Source organism: Pongo abelii, chromosome 4 (assembly GCF_028885655.2).
Source record: "Pongo abelii isolate AG06213 chromosome 4, NHGRI_mPonAbe1-v2.0_pri, whole genome shotgun sequence".
Classification (NCBI taxonomy): Eukaryota; Metazoa; Chordata; class Mammalia; order Primates; family Hominidae; genus Pongo; species Pongo abelii.
The window spans coordinates 11,500,451-11,519,996 of NC_071989.2; the positions used below are offsets into that span (position 1 = coordinate 11,500,451).

Below are 19,546 nucleotides of genomic sequence, written 5' to 3' on the forward strand. Positions count from 1 at the left end.
CAATCCCCTCTTAGTTCCAGGCTTAGGCACTAACTTGCCAAACCGGAGTGTTAAAATTGCACTGTTCCCACTTCAGTTTGACCTGGACATCAGTTGGATAGAAATTGGATATGAAGGTAAGTGGAATAGAGGTGCGATATCAAATGAATTTACAAAAGAAATGTTTGATTACCATTTCTGTGAATTCCAGACCTGCAGGCAGATGAACGCTATTAGACTGGGCTTAGCATGTATAGAGGATGGAAGGACCTCATGTCTGCCTTCCTGAGAGGTGGGGAATTCCAGAGAGAGAGAGATGAGCTTGCACAAAGCCACTGAGATATGGATTCCCTACTATAACATGGGGTCCTGGAATTCCAGAGGGTAAGTGGCTGGCTGAATAACCGCTTTGTTGGTGGAAGCAGGAGATGGTTGGTGTGTGGAAATCAGCCTGCACTCCCCAAGTGTGCTGAGGTGTAGGATGGCAGAATGCACTATGCAGAAGGGAGACCCATATTGATTCTAAAGACAGCTGGGGCAGGCACCGGGTTCCTAATGCTTATGAGGAAGGGGCTGGAGCCCAGAGGCATGGCCAGCAGGGAAAGCAATGAGTCACTGTCGCTGGGAGAGTGCCCAGTTAGGTCTAGTTTGAAAGAACCCCCGGAAGCTCCAGTTGAGAGCAAGTCAGCCTTAACCACCTTTAAAAGGTTAAAGTTGATTGGTATCACAGGTTGATCATATTCTAATCAGTAAATGTACACTGGAATTTTTTTTTTTTTAACTTTAAGTGACGGTGGGAAAATCTAAATATCTAGCACTAGAGTGAACAGAATGTTCATGAGAACTGCGCAATGCTTGTCCACGGCACGGGAAGATTAGCTTTCCAAAATGAACTGAAAGGAGCAGCAGGAGCCAGATATCACGTTGCATTTTGACCACATCCCAGGAGCTGTGGCCTAAACAAACTCGCTCATTACCCCAGTAGACTTCACATTTCCTTTGAGAACCTCACTGCAGAGATTGCAAAGCTTTCATCTAGGACTAGACTCTTTTTTTTCTCTTTCTTATATAAAGTGTACCTGGAAGCCTTAATCAGTCAGGGAATGGGTCTGAAATCTCTAAACAGTAAAGATTCAGCGTTCACAGTGCACGATCCACTCTAAATACTGAGTTTTATGTCCATTTGACTGGGGGACAAGTTAGACAGGCCTTGACCAAATTCCTCTCTATATTAGGTCAATTTTGATTTAAATCATTGGTTAAGAGTCTCCATTTCATTCATTTCAATTTTACCTCAAAATAAGCTTCTGATGTTTGACTTAACTTTAATGCATATCTACAACTCGTATTTCTTTTCAAAACAGGATTCATTTAGCTATAAATCCCGAAAGTGAAAGGATTATGTTATTTTCTTTGTAAAAGTGAACAAAAATTGGTACTGGTGAAGTTAAAGTCACACATTCAACAGGATGTCGACAGTTTTTTTAGATATTATTATTACTTTCTTTAAAATAATGAGTCACTTAAATAAGCTGAAAATTTATATTGCATTTCTACATCCTTCGTGTTTTTCTCCACTGACACAAAATTATACTACCTCTAACTATGCATCATGTACATTTAAGACTACAGAGATTCTGGGGTCAAAGCAACGTAGGTTCAAATCACATCCCTGTCATTTCTAGACAAGTAACTTTGGGCAAGGAGGTTATCATCCATAAGCTTCAATTTTTAAATCTGTAGAATGGGGGTAAAAATCATGCCTGCCTCATTAAGTTGTTGGAGACTACATGAGATGTATTAAAATAATACATTTAACTCTTAATTTATAAAAAATAAACTAAACAAACTTTGGGTCAGGAAAAAATATAAAAAGTAGGTTATGTTGCTAACTAGCCTTTTTTCTCAGCCATTTATAAGTGATAATTTTTGTATTGTCCCATTTCAAAACAAACGGGAAAGAGTTTTAAGAAGCAGTGAAGGACTACTTCAGTGGCTTCCAAAGTGATTCCCTGCTCATTTTTTCTTTGTAATTCCAGCCTCCACACACTTCCCAGAACAAAGTTTCTAACAAGAAAATATGACCATGTCAGTTGTCTGCTGGAAGGATAAAATGCTAAGTCCATTACGGTGGGATGCAGCAGCCTTATATCCCTCTGCGCCTTCATGTCTCACCACCCCTATCACTCTGTCTTTGCTCAAGAAACACTGAGCTGCTGGTTGTCTTCCCCTGCCTCCCCGCACCCCACACACACCCTCTCAACTCTGACTTTGTTCTGGCTAACGTTTCTTTCTAGTTGCTCCTTTACAGCTTTGCTCTGGGACCACCTCATCAAGGAAGCATGCCGGGTGCACACTGAACCCCACGGTAAGATGCTCCACTAGGATGCTCCCATAGTAACCAGCTTCTGTCTGACTCTGAACGGGGTTTAAAACTGCCCATTCTTGTGTCTGTTCTGAAACTAAGTCTCTTGAAACCAGGGGTTATGCTTCACTCATCTGCATATGCCCAACACAGACACTGACATGTTTTTGGATTCAATAAACCTGCTGTGTCTGAAGCAAAGATGGATGTCTTCTTCTTTGCACACCCAAGGTAGTGTGGTACGTATTACTAAATAATACCAGTTAACTTCCATTGAGCCAGAAAATGTGCTAGTACTTTACATATGTTACCTTATTTATGTGCAAAAGTACATGAATAGATACAATGGTGACCCTTTTATCAGGGAATAATATTAAGCTGGTAAGCAACGAGCCTACCAGCCTTAGGGAGCTCCCCCAAGGCAGAGTTGGCTTTCCACTCAGGTAGCTCTATATGATAAAAGCAGATACGATTTTTTTTTTAATAAAAGAAATGAAATTTTTAAACCTATCCAGGGATCTTTGCGTTCTGATGACTTAACATCTGAGAAGTTACACTCTCTAGGTTGAATCTGAATTATGATGTTTTCCCAGAGAGTCAGAACTCTGAAATTTCTGGTCAGACATTCTAAGGTTTGGCTATCAGGAAGATCCAGTGCAAACTGTGAATGTGTGTTTCCTTACCAAGTGCCCACTGCAGTCAATGACCCGAAACCCTCAGATAGAAATTCTAATTTCTGGAAATGTTTATAGCGAAACAAGAAAAACTTGAAAAACTCTAACCTGCATGTATTCCACTTTCTACTGGCTATGTGCACTTTGATTCTGAAAGATATCACCTCTGCAAAACCAAGATCTTAGCATTTACCAGAACTACTCCCAGACCACCCGGTCCCTCTGCAGCCCACTCCCTCTCAATCGAGGGTGACTCCATTATTCTGGTTGTTGCGTGGGTGGTATCCTTGAGTTCTTTTTCTCTTACCTTCATCACCTAGTGCATGAGAAAATCTCAGTGGCTACACCTTATATATACATCCAGAACTATAATACCCTCTTCCATAACGTCCAATGCTTCCATCTTAACCCAAACCATAATCACCTCTTGCTTAAATTACTGCAATCACCTCCCAACTGACATTCTTGCTTTTGCCTTTAATCCTGATAGTCTGTTCTCCAAATGGCAGCCGAAGTAACCCTGTTACAAACTAGATCAGAATGCATTACTCCTCTGCCCAAATCCTCAATGGTGCCCATGGGTTTAGCAAAGGAAGCAGCATCAAGTTCTCCACAAGACATACAAGGCCTCTCAGACTTGGCTTTCCACTCCCACTTTGCTAACCTCAAGTCATGTGTTTGCTCTTGTTCTCTCTGATTAACCCCCCGGTCTCCTTGCTACTCAGCAAACATATCAGACACACCCCCATTTATAAGCCCTTTAACTTGCTGTTCCTCCTGCTTAGAAAACCTTCTGCCCAGATAGTCATAGGGCCAGCTCACTCACCTATGTCAGGACAGATTCAAAGTTACCTTCTGTATAAGTACTGTGTACTAACTAATGGCATCACTGGAATCTAAAAGACAAACTACTGGGGGCCGGGCGCAGTGGCTCACGCCTGTAATCCCAGCACTTTGGGAGGCCAAGGTGAGCAGATCACGAGGTCAGGAGATTGAGACCATCTTGGCTAACATGTAAAACCTCCTCTCTACTAAAAATACAAAAAATTAGCCAGGCGTGGTGGCAGGCGCCTGTAGCCCCAGCTGCTCAGGAGGCTGAGGCAGGAGAATGGCGTAAACCTGGGAGGCGGAGCTGGTAGTGAGCCGAGATCACGCCATGGCATTCTAGCCTGGGCGACAGAGCGAGACTCCGTCTCAAAAAAACAAAAAAACAAAACAAAACAAAACAAAACTATTGGGTACTATGCTCAGTACCTGGGTGACAGGATCAACTGTACCTCAAACCTCAGCATCATGCACTATACCCAGCTAACAAACCCAGAGAGGTACCCCCTGAATCTAAAATAAAAGTTGGAAATTATATATTAAAAAGTCACTTCCTAACTAGAGCCTTCCCTGGCCATCTATCATAAGTATTTTGATAATTTTCTGTCTTCCTCATTTGAAACAAGGCCAGGAATTTTGGCTGATTTTTTATCCCTAGGATCTAAATCAATGGCAGTATATAAAAGGTGCTTAAAAGTAATTATTGAAGGTGGCTAGGTGCGGTGGCTAAGGCCTGTAATCCTAGCATTTTGGGAGGGCAAAGCGAGCAGATCACTTGAGGTCAGGAGGTTGAGACTGGCCTGGCCCACATGGTGAAACCCAGTCTCTACAAAATATACAAAAATTAGCCAGGCGTAGGGGCAGGTGCCTGTAATCCCAGCTATCGGGAGGTTGAGGCGGGAGAATCACTTGAACCCAGGAGATGGATGTTGCAGTGAGCCGAGATCGCACCACTGCACTCCAGCCTGGGCAACCGACAGAGTGAGACTCTGTGTATGTGTGTGTGTGTGTGTGTGTGTGTGTGTGTGTGTGTAGAATGATGAATTAGTGAAAGTCACTACCTATCCTGTATCCACCCTTCCCAGTCATCAGTGACAAATCTCTAAAATCACAATCCCGAAATTCCAAAAGCTGTTTTGCCATCTTGACCTAACTGTGCTCTTACAACTAGCAAACCAAGTAGCTCCCAACTTCACAGTGCCTCGAATGGTATCAAGCACACAAAATCAGGCATGGGGGTCTTGGAGTTCCAATATTCCTAACTTCTCAGAAGCATTGAGTTTGTCCCTTATACCTTCCCTGGGCCATAGTTTGCAACCTAAGTGCAACACAATCTATTTTTACAATGTACTTTTACTACCCCTTCTTAGATGCAATGATAGAAGGAGCTGTTGGCTCTATTCAGCTCCATTCACCCTCCCTAACCTCTCCACAGGTATATTCAGCAATGGGGCCACACTCTTGATTGCTACTGAAATGATAAACTAGAACATGAAAAGTCTACACAAATCACCCATGGGAGAAAGAACTGGAAGCTAAGACTCCTGATTTCTTTCATGAGGTAAGTGTAAGGAATGAAATGGCCTCTAGTAGGACGCCTGGACTCCCTGTGCCTCAGTCTCCTCTTCTCTGTGGTGGTGCGCATGGCTGAGAAGGGTGTCATGGAGTCTCGTAAGAACTCCACCCATCTCCCCCTTCTTGACATGATCTGGTAACTTATTTTACAAAATCATATACATGAAGTTTCAGTACATGTTCACTCACCCCCTTTTCTAAGCAGATCGCTACTCCTGAGTCCCTACAGCATAAAGATTTTGGTACACACGCTGGGTTGGCACTAATAATTGTCTACCTCAAAAATTTTATTTAAGAGAGAGAGGCAGTGAGTGAGAGAATATTTTCATTTCAGTAAACGTAGCTAGCATAATTTTGTGGACAGCGGCACCCCAGCCTGCATCCTGCTAGGCCAGGCCAGTCCACACTGGCAATTACTGTGCTGAATTAAAGAAGCCTTTGGCCACCTGCCTCATGCAATGCAACAAGTTCCTTTTTTAAATCCTATTTATCTTCACAGTCATCTATTTGTGTCAAGAAAGGAAGCATATGAGCACAGCATCTGTTACTAGAGTGACACAATTACCAAATACTTCTGTAAGGGAAAAAAAAAATCACAATAAATCCGGGTTAGTTGTCAGGTGTTTCAGAAGACAAAACATTAGTCTTTCAATCATGGTGTCTTGTTTAAGCTGAGCATATGGTACTAACAGCAGAGAGGCACCAGCGCAGCCTGGTCGCTGACGGGCATAACGACCACAGAAATGTCACCTCCTCTAAATTGGCAGAGGAAAGCAGGTTTCTCTCCCCAAGCCCAGCCCCTCACTCCCTGTAATAAAGCAGGTACAAATTCAATGGACTTCATCATTGCTAACTTTGTCCCAAATGTTAGGACCCAAGTACATCCAACGACAGGTATGGGAGAGTCCTTTAGTTTTCCCAATAACTAATTTAGCAAAGATGTAAATAAATTCAAGTCAAAACAAAAGGGTAATAATTCAAGGCAATTCATTATTAATTATTTCCCCACTACTATTGAAAACTATGTAAGCTGAACGTCTAATTTGAGAAAATCCCTTACTTTTTCCACAATGAAATGTAGACAACTGAAGTTGACCTTGTCAATATTGCAACTGTTACTTGTTTTGCTTTTTTCTGGATATCATCAACAGTCTATGGGATGCTTTCCTAAATGTGTCTCACTTTTATGAGTTAGTCTTTAGACTGGGGAGAGGGCAGAGAGAGAAGAGAGGAGAGAAGAGAGTGATATAGGTGTTAGAGATTGAGACACCACATTACTCCCGAAAAGAAGTCACTGACAAACTGTAGGGAAGATACTGACTTGTTCCAGGGAAGCCCTGGCGTTCTCTATCTCCTGCCACTACTGCAACCTGGCAGACAGCGCGCCCGGCTTCGCTTCTGCTCAAGCCGGGCTGCTGCTTCTGCGCCCCCGCCACGCGCCCAGGTGAGCCGCGCCAGGTGGCAGCGAGCCTTTACCTGCCAGGCTGCCCGGCCTCTGGAGGGTGGCCGTGGCATACAGCTCCTGCGAGTGCTTGCTGTACTGCTCGGACGCGTGGACCAGGCGCTTGGTGGGCGACAGGGTGGCGTACGTGCCGATGGTGGAGCTCAGCTGGTGGATGGGCGAGGAGGAGATGGTGGACTGCACGGTGGGGGGCGAGGTCACGCGGATCGGGGACAGGCCGGCCGAGGACACGACGATGTTGATGGGCGAGCTGGTGCTGTAGGACTTGGCCAGGCGGCTGGGCGACTGCTTGGGCGAGGAGCCGCGCGGCGCGGCGTAGGTGGCGCCCTCGGGGGCCGAGCCGCCGCGCTGCAGCTTGGTGGGCGAACCGCCCTGGGGCGCGGCCAGCGGGGAGCCCCCGCGCGGCGGCGCGGGCAGCGTGGAGCTGGAGTAGTAGAGCGCGGCGGCGGCAGCGGCGGGCGGCGCGTCGGGCAGGTGGAAGGCGCTGCCTAGGCTGGGCGCGAACGGCTCCCGCGGCGGCGGCGGCGGCGGCGGCGCGGGCTCGGGCCCCGCCAGGTGGCCGGCGCGGCTGGTCGTGCCCTGTGCCCGGGAGAGGAGAGAACACGCGCACTTAGCGAGGGAGAAGCACACGGCCCACCCGGCCCAGCCCGGCCCCGAGAGCAGAGGCACACCGGGGATGCCGCGGGCGCCCGGCGGCTCTGCGATCCCAGCTGCGCTCGGGGCGGTATGCGAACCTGTGCCCCGAACTCTCCTGGGGCGGATTTCTTGTCCGGACACTGGCACAGGCCAGCTGACTACTGGAGGGAAGTCACCTTTGACAAATAAGACCTGTGTTTGCTTACATATCGATGTTATTTCGGGAATAGCAGAAGCATCGCATTTAGTCACATAAAGATTTTTAAAGGCCCCCCCCCGACAGGGCAATCACGATCTGCTCGTTTTAATGAAAAATTCGGGCAGTAAATCTTTTTCTGTCCCCCACTCCCCACCCTTGCCCCAGGTCGTTTCATTAGATACACTTTCTACCTCCGAGATTGGCCGAGTTACATACTTATCTGGAGAACATCAAGAATAAACATACTTCTTACAGTTTATTCTGTTGCTATTGTCGCGTTGATTCTTCTTTTTGGACAATGAAAAGTTAAACGGAGGGAAAAATATTAAGTCAGAATGAATTCGCTTCGTCTTTTCAGCATTAAAAAAATTCTAGAGGAATTAGAGCAATTGGAAATAAGAACGCTAAAAAAGCCTCCCTTTTCTAGATTTTAACACTGGGCTCCCAATCTTTCGGCATCTTTCTCTCTCTAGCTCCCTTTAAGAGCCCCCTGCAGCTGTGTCTTCAAATTGAAAGCCATTCGCCTCTCATTTATTTACAAGAACACAAAAGACAACAAGGGCTGGGGAGGAGCTGGAGAGACAGTTGGAGGGGAAAGCACTTTCCTTGAATCTTGTCCAGAGACAAATTTGCATTCGAATGAAAACACTACATTGTCAACCACTTCTGGGCAGGAGGTCTCAGATCTTCCAGGCTTTCCCGGGGGAGCAGAGAGGATTTTGAGAGCCTGCTGGTGTGAAAAGGGAGTAGGATTTTACACAGAGTTGGAGAGAAGCTGGGAAGGAGGGATTGAAATGAGGGGTGGAGGTGAGTGGGGAGGAGGACTCCAGAGAGATGGAGGGAAGGGAGGAAGAGAAGATTGAACAGATGCTAGCCATTAAAAGTTTCAATTATGCCTCTCTACCCGTTTTGGAATGGCAATTGGCAAATAATAGACTGGGCACTTTCACTGCACATACACAGGCATTCCAAATTTTATCTGGGATGTCAAGTTCATATGCAGATCTGAGGGAGTTAATTGAGCAACATCAAAATTCTCTATTAGGAGCAGCCTGGCATAGGAGGTAAACACTTTGGCGAGAGACTTTCTCTATGCAGAGTGTGTGTATGTGTATGCGTATGTATTTATGTACGGTGTATATATTTTAAATAGTCTCATACACACATGCAATCCATAAAGCAATTATTTTAATGTTAAGAGTGAAAGTAAAATGTAAGCTCCATGAGTTTGTTCAATGATGTGTCCCCAGCAACTAGAACAGGGTCTGATTCCTAGCAGAGACTCCAGGAATATTTGCGGAATGGTTCCTCAAGTTAGTCTCAAGGCTATGAGGGTCTTATATATGGAGGATGGGGGACAAACACTACAGATGTGGGTGTGCTTATTCCGAGCCCCAGAGAAATAGTCCAGCTTCATCCAGAGTCATTGAGGGGGTGGCTTTGATGCAATTTTGCTTCTCTCCCAGTGGCAGCTCTGAGCATGCAACATGTATTAAATAGATTAGGCTTCTCAAATCTAGCTGTATATTATAATCTCCAGGGGTGCTTTTAAAAAAAATCTCAGTACTCATGACTTACCATTGCCATTTAATTCAGTATCCCTGAAGGTGAGACCATATATCAGTTTTTTTTTTGGAAGCTCAGGAGGTGATTTCACTGTGCAACCAAGTATGAGTCCCACGTCCCCCTAGAGCAGTGGTGTTCAAAGTGAGGTCCCTGTTCCCGCAGCTGCAGCATCATTGTGGATGGTCTTTTCAGCATTAAAAAAAAAAAAATTCTAGAGGAATCAGAGCAATCAGAATCATACCCCACCATAAACTGAACAAACTCTGGGGGAGGGGCCGAGGGATCTGGGTTTTAACCAGTACTCTGGGTGATTATGGTGCTGGTCAAAGTTTGCCAACACTGCTCCAGAAGACACTTGCATTTGGAGGGTGCAGAGTGGGCCCCAGAGTCTGCATTTCTAGCAGTCTCCCAGAGCAGGCAGATGCTGCTGCTCTGAGAACTACCACTAAGCTGCAGACATTTTTCTTCTGAAGCTCTGCTGGGGTTCCATCAACTGGGGCCTGAGCAACACTCAGCCACGCAGAACACAGCGGCAAGTGATGGAAAAGCATCCGACAAAAATTTCTGAAAACCCTTCCCACAGGAACAAAATGAGAAGAAAGAACCCTTTCTCTAAGGTTTCAGGAGCACTCTCTGCTCCCTGTTTACAACAAAACAAAAACTTTTTGTTATGTCTTGGCTATGTAGCATTAACAAAACAACCTTAGAGTACACTAATGATGCCATTACCAAATAGCATAATTTTTAAATAAATACTAACTAAAGCATACCAGTGTAAATGAGAATATTAAGTCAGTATTCATTCTAATATTTAAATATTATAACAACATGTATCCTGTGAAAACCTTAATATTTTTTACAAATATTTTATTTTTCTTGTAATCTGTCAAAACATCTAGTCTCAGGTGTACTAAGTGCTGAATATGACTGTCCCTTATGTTTTCTTAAATGCACCCCAAATCTGTAGAAGTCTTGAGAACTGCCACATGAGCTGTAGACATTTTGACAAGCTACGGCAACCAATTTGAAAGTCTTTTAGATATTATAGGATCTTGGTAAAATTGTGCTAATAATTTTGGCATGAAAAAAGGAAAAGTATAAACAATAAAATTTGATATACTGTTTAACATAGTAAGTGGTATTGTCCACTATGTACTAAAATGCACTTCCAAAAAAGCCTCCTGAATCCATTTGCGTAAGAAGCCATCATCAACTAGAGCACCTTCTCAGGAGCACCAGCTACACTGGTGAGTTACCAGCAATGCTTTCTACAACGCAGAGAATGTTCTCAATCTGTACTGCTCAGTATGGCACCGCTGAACACATGGGTTGATTGACAGCTTGAAATGTGGCTAATCAGCTGAGGAACTTCAGTACACACTTAACTTTAATTAAGTTAAACAGCCACATGTGACTAGTGGCCACCTTCTTGGACAGCACAGTTGTCTAAGCCCCTCTGCAGTTTACAATAAATAAACCAGGGGTGTTATACTCCATTTCAATGGCTTATAGAGTAATAAATGCCTAAGAACTATTCTTTGGTTAAACAGAGAAATTTGTTTTGTAGCATCATTTGAATAAAAACAAAATTTGGGGGAGCCTCTTTTCACCCTTGTGCTTATGTTTTCTTTCATTACCGATTTGATTTAGTAACTCTTTGTCAGTTAAGGATACCTGAGGCTGTCATTCAAGCCAGCTACACAATCATAGGATAGTTTATTACTACCCATCGTTGCATTAGAAATAATCGAAACACATTTCAACACATACAGAATTGTATTCACTTTAGTGTCATAAGAGTTCAATTCTACCTTAAAAGTATGTTAGCACTATAAAGCTGCAAATCTGATTTTAAAGTTAGAATTCAAGTAAAGTTTCATTTTCCTTTTTTAAACTAAAGATTACTACATACTGCTTCCCTGGAGATATTTGGAAATGTGTGTGTACATGCAAAGACAGTTGAAATAATTTTTTATTGATGTGTGACTCTGAAAATAAAAATAATGATATAACAAATTTAGATATACTTGGAATAGATTGGGCCCCATCCTTGGTCACACCATCTAGGCTGTTGGCAGAGACAATTCTTGACTCTGTCTTTATTCTCAGCTCTTTGGATCAGTCTCAGCCTGGAGGGCAACTTTATTTGTCTTTCCCACTCCTTCAAAATGAGGAACCCATTTATGAGAAATGGACAAGGAAGCAGAATGTTCACAGATAAACAACCCCATCAAGGAGATGTTCTGATTCAACAGTTTCTGATAGGCAGAGTATGGCGCACATTAAGTGTAGTTCAGTTCTTGTTTCCCTTATGGGAAATTTTTCAAGAAAAATATGGAACATTAACTCATCAAAACTATTACAAATTATTTTATCTGTATACATATGTCTCAGATGGGTCAGATTTAGGATATATTCAGTGTCACAATTTTTACATCACATGGTGTGTGCGTGTGTGTGTACTTAGTGGTATACTGAGGCCTCTTGTGTAATTATAGATGCATTTATACCTATTTTATAGAACTGTTTAAGGGGAGGATGTATTTACAAAATAGAGTAGAAAAAATATTGAAATGGGAAGTTAGGGAATATGTACATTATTCCAACAGCCATTAATGAACAGTACTCAAGTTTGATGCATTAATTTACTCACTGACTCAATAAACCATTAACAAGAGCCTACTACAGTCTGGGCATCCCTACTCTGAAAATCCAAAATCTGAAATCCAAAAATCCCAAACATTTTGAGCACTGACATGAATGTCACAGTAGAAAATTCTATACCTGACACCTTTGCTTTCTGATGGTTTAATGTACATAAACTTTGTTTCATGTACAACATTATTTAAAATGTCATATAAACTTACCTTCAGGCTATGAGTTATGTATGAAATATAAATGAATTTTGTCTTTAGACTGGGGGGGAGTCCCATCCCCAAGAAATCTCATTATGGATATGCAAGTATTCTAAAATCGCCCCCCCAAAAATCTGAAATCCAAAACACTTCTGATCCCCTGCATTTCAAACAAGGGATGCTCGACCTGTCTACACCACGTACAAATGAGGAGTTTGTTTTTGAAGAGCTCTCAACGATTCCCTTATACGGAGTATTTTACTTTGATGTTATTTTGGAGATCTATCGATGGTGTATTTTTGTTTGTACGGAATACTGTCTGGCTCACAATTAAGACACTGTTCTTTGGGGGAGTAGGAGCCCCTAAGAATACAGCACTCTTAAACCAGAAAGTGGCACTGGTCTTAGTGCCGAGCACATTTGCTTCCAGATTCTTTCACGCTGAATCTTCTATGGAGGGAGTAGGAATGGCAGAGGAGTCATAAGGGGACAATTCTCAGAACTGGAAAATTTATTCAATCCTCATTCTTTGGGGATCTGGCAGTGCAAACAAAACAAAACAAATCCCCTCAATGCTTATATCCAGTTAACAAGAGACTTGACAGCCTGTAATCTCTAAGGAATCTTGACTTCTAATCATGAGTAAGCCCTGTCACTAAGCAAAAGCACATTTTATAAAGCAGGCTCATGATTTATGAGCAGTCCTGTGAAGATGCATTTAGACCTGCCAAGTTTTCTTAAATTGCCAGCAAGGCCCCCAGTTCTGGGACAGGAGGCCTATTTGCCCAGGATGCTGGGCAGCCGGGCCGACAGTGTCAGGAATGGAGAACTGGAGCCCCGTTTTGTGGCTTCCCTGAGTCCAGCTTAACGGGATCAGCAGTCTGCTCCCCCATTCACTGTATTCATCCCTTTCTGTTTTCCTGGGATTACAATCAGACTGGCAAACCTAGTTACTAATGATGTCTTCCTTTTCCAGATAATATTGGCTGGTCGCACCTAAGGTCTCCGCAGGGAGCAGTGCGCCCAGGCAAGCACAGGGTTATGACAGGTGCAGCTGGGGAGCACATTCAAAGGAAGGCGCAGGCCACAGGGCCAGGGCCACAGAGGAGTCAAGATGTGAATGTGGCTACGGACTGGGGGAGGAAGACATTGGAGCTGGTGTGTGAAGAAGATGTCTCAATGCAGAGTGGTTTAAGTTGTGAGAAGGCCAAGAGAAAGTCAAAGCAATGACAAAATGTACTCCTTCAGTGAGTTAAGAAAGGCAGGATCAATCCTGCGTAACAAAAAACAGGCATGGCTTAAAGATGACATATTCAAAGAAGTCTGTTTCTACTGACAGCACTCTGGTAAGGTAAATGAGTCATACCAGCACTGTGCTGCTGATTAACAGTTTTGAGAAATTGTTGCACTTTCCTAGTGTAAGTTTGTCTAGAGCTTTGGGCTTGCGCACAAAGACAGACAAGGCGATTTACTCTCACAATTCTGAAACATGAAGAAATCACCAACTCCAAAATGCTTACGGTCATATTTAGTACTATATGAAATGTTCCTATAACATAGTGCAAGGAAAACAAATCTACATCCCCAAATAAGTTGTGTGCCTTGAACTTACTCCCTGGGATGTAATGAATTTGCTTGAGCATGCACACCATCGCTCAAAAACTTTGAAAAGTGTTCTTTTCAAATCATCTTCCAAAGGAATGCCATTCTTTAATTCCAAAGGAAGAAAACTCTGGTACTGCCAGAAAAGTTTGATTTTGGCAATAACTAAATAAAATCATCCAGGGCCTTGTTTGATGATTCTCTTGAGGGGTGCTGGTTTTGGTAAAAGCTAATATGTAACATAAGAGAAGAGATAGCTTCTATGCACATTTTATACACCTTCCCCAAAGTCATCACCACTGGGATCATTATTGTTGGTGAGAAAAGAAGGGCTGGGTTTACCTGGTGGTGATGTCCCACTGACACTGAAGGGTGGTGTCCACAACAAACTGAACTTAAGTAACTGAAAATCCAAGGTACTTGGAAGAAATTCCTTTCCTCAGATGGGAACATCCAAATCAAAAGGACCATAAAAGCAACTATATCCCTGGAAATAATAACAGAAACCACCCTTGCTGCTTTCTCTCTGCCCAATGGTCCCAAAATTATGGAGGAGGGGGAGAGAAAGAACAAGAGAGAAAGTGAGAGAGACAAATTTTGCAAACTATTTTGTCTCTGCCACTGCAGTTAGAAGGAGGTGGCAATGGATTCATTTTACCCAGGTCTCTTAAGTCACAAGTGCAAACATGGTGACGTAGATTTTTGCATCCTTGAGTACTGATTTTTCCTTCCCTTTGACCTCCCTTTAATGAAAATTGATTAGGATTATTATCAGTAAATGTTCTGAAAAGTATTTCGTATGGCCATTTCTGTGGTCTACCAGTGGAAAGAAAATAGAGAAGAAAGAAATAAAACAATGACGTAAGTATCTTATAAATTTATCTTGAAGAATACGTAAGGAGAGATTTCTTGATGGCAACTCTTTCTTAAAACCTACATGAGCACTGGCAAAAATATACTACACAGAACTTTATTTCAGCAAGAGGCTCATTTAATATAACTGCAATAGCCCAAATATTTGCTCAGAAGAGAAAATGTTACAGCAAAACACATATATACACCCTCCCTGCCACGAGCAAAGTTTCCATTATTGAAGCCAAACTAAATATACTTATCTTGGAAAGAGAAAACGGAGAGAAAAGATTTTAAAGCAAAGCAAAGAATAGGGATTCACAACAGAGAGTCATCCTAAAACTATCTTAAAAACAAATATTCTGCCACTTTCCTGCAAATATGCCAAGGAAAATATGTGAAAGAATATGAATTGTCTTCTAAATGTTGCATAATGTATACATTTATGTTAAAAATATGTCCGCAATTTTTGTGTTTTCCAAATTTATTAGTGACTTTTCTCTGCAGGTTTTACCTAACAACAACTTATTTCATAATTAAGCAAATGGGAGTGAAGTCATACTAGCTGTCTTTACCACCCTTTTTATTCAACGCTCAAGACATAGGTATTCACAGGGAACTTGCTCCTCCTTCAACTTCCCCTTCCCCTTGGCCTTCACATCCACTTGCCTGAGTGTGCACCAATAAGCAATGTTCCAAACACAATGAACACACTTCCTTCTGAAAGAAGTGAGCAGATGGTGTACTTATGATTATGATATAGCATTAATGAGGACTTTTAAGACATAAAAGTCAGCACAACATTCAATAGATAAGCCAGATCAAAAAGAAATGGAAATTTTGTTTCTCAAAAAGCGTATTGCTTTTCTAGAACACTTATCACTGTTCAGTTTTATTTTAGAGAACTATCATACAATTCTTAATTTCTTACAGCAAGCAGGCCATTTCCCTAAGATTGCGGTTGTGCACACTGTTCAATTCTATTGGAGATTATGCAAAGATTTTGAAATCTTTAGGCTTGTGTACTCCTTTGCCAGTGCTCTGTCTACAGATGTATATTTTTATATTTCTTGCATAATTTTTTTGTTTGAGGGACAAAATGCTTGGTGAAACTATTTTTTGTTTGGACATGGGGTGAAACCAACATGTTTAGAGTTGGTTTTTGGCTCCTCTTTGCCAGAAGTTTTATATTTAGCATTTCATATAATCCAATGGAAATTTCATGTAAGTGGAAAAAGCCAACTTCTTTATCTTCTAGCCCACCCACAAACCATACAGAATAATTATAAAACATCAGGCTGGTGTTGGCAGAACCTGATGGATATCTGGTGAACCCTGAGTCAATTGTGAGGGATATGAAGGTAAGTCTTGCATTGTTCTCACTCTTGCAGCAGGGCAATCTAATAGGAAGAAGCAGACTTAAATGTAACTAACTATAGGATATCACTTATTATATGACAGAGTAATGTTTTTAACATATAAGGTAGATCATGTCGTTCCTCTGCTTGAAATTCTCTACTGGCTCCTTACTTCACTCCCAGTAAAAAATGGAATCCTACCAATGACTGAGTGGTTTCCCATCACCTCACAACTCCTGCAGTCCACTGTAGCCACCCTGGCATCCTTGCTGCTCTGTCAGCATGCCAGGCTGCCCCATCCAGGGGCCACAGCATTTGCTGTTCACAGGGAGCCATATAGCTTCCTACCTCTTCCTCTATGTCTTTGCCCAAAAGTCTCCTTGAGGTCCCTATCATGCTGCACTCCCCCATGCACTTTGGATCTTGCTTACCCTAGTCTGTATACATTTCCTTCCCATAGAAACCATCATTTTCTAATGTACTGTGCAATTTACTTATTTGCTGTGTTGATTTTCTGAGTCTCCATCCCTGATGCTAGAATAGAAGTTCCTTGAGGACTGGGATCATGTCTACTTTCTTTACTTCTCCATCCCAAGCACATAGGCTCCTGGCATCAACTGGCACATGATAAACATCTTGAATGCATCAAAGAATAACCTAGACACACAAAGGTGAAGGTTGACCTGGAAGAAGAAGGGGTCTCTGGAGGGGTGACCTACACAACTTATTTAGAGGCTGGGGCAGGAGCTTGCAGGATAGCTGAGCAGAGTGCTGGCAGTGGGGAAAGGATATCTATAAATCAGCTCAGGTCACTTTCTAGAATGGCCTTGGGGTCTGATGGGAAGGGTAGTCCACTCTCTCTCCTCTGGACCAGCTCCATGAACTCATCCTAAGTCTCAGAAGAATGATTTTAAAGAATAATGTCAGAGAACAAATATTTTATGGAAATTTGGGTGGCTTACAGTTTGAGTTTTGGGCTGATGAGTTGGGGCAATGCGGGTTACACACATATCATCAGGGCCTGTTGTAGATCCTGGTGATGATCACTGAATAAGCATTTATTATGCTGAATAGAGATTTTTAAATACTGAAATTAGAATCTTTGAGCTTTTATAATACTCCTTTGAAATTACATTTAAACTTATGAACCAGATAAAAAATTATTGCTTTACTTTAGAATTACACAGTTTTTTAGACCAAAAAATAGAGTATTTTTGTTTTGATTGATCATTGACCATACTCACTTGGTCTGACATCTGTTAGCCATCGTTTGAATTATATTAGGCATTGTGGCAATTTATTATTACAGGATATTGTAAAAATTAACCTAGGCTTGAAGGAGTAAGATTTAACACTGATCAGAATTTTGAAAAGAAAAGTATCACACCACTCAAATAGAGGGATCTGAACAATAGTGTCATTATTGGAATGGAATGTGGCCCCCCTTCTCTCAAGGGTATAACACTAAAAGCAGAGTGAAAATGCTGGCTTATTTGTTGAACGTTTCTCTGACATTACATTGAAGTCACAGGCGCTACAAAACGCTACAGAATATTCAATAAGCATGCCTTTCATACTTCAGCACACAGCTAAAGTAAATTATAGTACCAATATCTACCACTGAGTTAAATAAATCAGAGTTCAGATATTCCACAGTGGTTTCCCTTCTGTTAGTAGAGTGAATTAGAACATTTCAACTCCTGGTTTGATTATTCAGACTTGTGCATCCTACCCACTGCCAGGTAAGTGAGTCTACCAGTAACTTTGCCTCAAACTTAAGTTATATCTTTGAACATCTACATTTATCAATGTCTTCAAACTATAACTCTGATGACTTCAGATACAGAGCTTTTATATCTTTATAACTTAGTAACCCTTTCTAATTAAACTTTAAAGCAACTTTGAATGTGGGTGGAGGGACAGGCCCTTTATCCCAATGGAATGTCTTATCAGTTCCTCTTACCCACATTCCTATCATTCAGCATTGTGAGAAGGTAAAACTTACAAAGCCACTGATGAACAAGGATGTTGCTTGAAGAAGGTAATCATATTTTAAAAATTGTTTCTGGCACAATAATTTAATGTTAGTAGTGGAAATCCAAAAAACTTTCAGCTCCTGCTTCAATAATGTGAATGTCACATAAATGAACACATAGTAGTGCCTGCACCAGGCTGTTAACCCTCTTTGCCTCTCACCTCTGCATTCATTTCTTGGGGCCATGTGGCCTGCCAGGTGCTCCTGATACAATTATGAAAAAAGTTCTGACCTCAAGTAGCTTTCAGTTTAGTTAGAGGAATGCCTGGATGGATAACATCAATACATTGGTGAAAGAGATGGGCTCAGGGGTTACAGAGCCAGTGGTGCATAGTGAGCATTTCAGAGGAAGGGTTCCTGAAAGAGATAGTGCCCAATAAATGCAAAAGGGCTGAAACTAACTTTGTCAGCTGCAAACGTGGTGTGGGGCTTGCAGTTCTTCATTCCAGAAGCAAAAACACAGAGGTTAAAAGGGCTATGTCGCTGAAAATAAACTTAAAACAAGACAGCCTTCCAATAAATTAACTCTGGTGTGATGATCAAAATTATACTCTGGTGGGTACCTCAAAATCATAAAAACTAAAATATTAGCATCCCTTCTCTCCTCTCTTCTATATAACAACATTTACATCTTTCTTGAAAAAAAAAATCATTTCCAGATTGGTAGCTGCTTCTTTTTATCAAGAGTTGGTTTTAACTGCAGCTAATGTATTTGTGCAGTGAAACTGTAAGATCAAGCACGTGCCTTAAAGAAACAATGGAGGGCACATTTCAAAATCAGACTTCACAAAATGCAGCTATGCCTAAACTCATCACAATTATTTTCCAAACAGTTCTGTTTACCTGATTACACATTTATAGTATGTTTCTTTATATTAATATCAAAAACCCCAAAGCAATCCCATGCTTTTTTTAGGAGACACAATACTCAGTATTTTTTTCCGAGTACACTCACAAATTCAGAATGTATGTCATACTTATATCACATATAGTCATAGAGGGAGTAACTAGATGGACACTGACATAGTCACACAGGGAAACATATATAAGACAGGTATAGCGTGAACAATACATAGATATTTCTAAAGAAAATGTTTGTAATTTAGCATTACTCCATAATTGTATTTTATTATTTTTTTCCTTCATTCACAGCACCAAAGGGTATTTTCCCTCAAGTTGAGGGACACACCTACAAAAAGGCAGGCTGGATCTCCACAATCTCCACATCCACTGCATGCCCATTCCCCACCTGTCCCCTTGGAGTCCACTGACACCATACAGCACTGGGTACCTACCTGGCTGAAGCTCTGGCCCGTAGCTCGGGCTTGTGTGCCTCGGGCCGGGAGCTGTGAAGGGGTGGTTTCCCCCAGGGCCAGGGTCTGGTTGCTATGGTAGCTGGCCGGATACTGGAAAGACCCTTCAGGTTTGGAATTGAGCTGAAGTGCACTCTGGGAGAGCAGGCTGGGCCCTGCATTGAAAGTCATTTAGAGCAGTCAGTGACAGTCTCAGTGAAGCAGAAATGACATGTATTATTTATTGAGAGTAGCCTAGAATTATCTCATG

At 42.1% G+C, this 19,546-nt stretch overlaps 1 protein-coding gene across 5 annotated transcripts in view; it reads right to left on the reverse strand.

Annotated features, from left to right (window-relative positions):
• The window catches only part of CTNND2 (catenin delta 2), a 948,913-nt gene that overhangs the window by 415,220 nt on the left and 514,147 nt on the right, over nt 1–19,546 (reverse strand). For all 5 annotated transcript variants that reach the window (XM_024247287.3, XM_054555411.2, XM_054555413.2 and 2 more), the window contains 2 exons: nt 19,279–19,451; nt 6,895–7,459 (listed from right to left, as the gene is read on the reverse strand). In XM_024247287.3, coding sequence (XP_024103055.1) covers nt 6,895–7,459; nt 19,279–19,451 — 738 coding nt within the window. The remainder of the gene's footprint in view (nt 1–6,894; nt 7,460–19,278; nt 19,452–19,546) is intronic.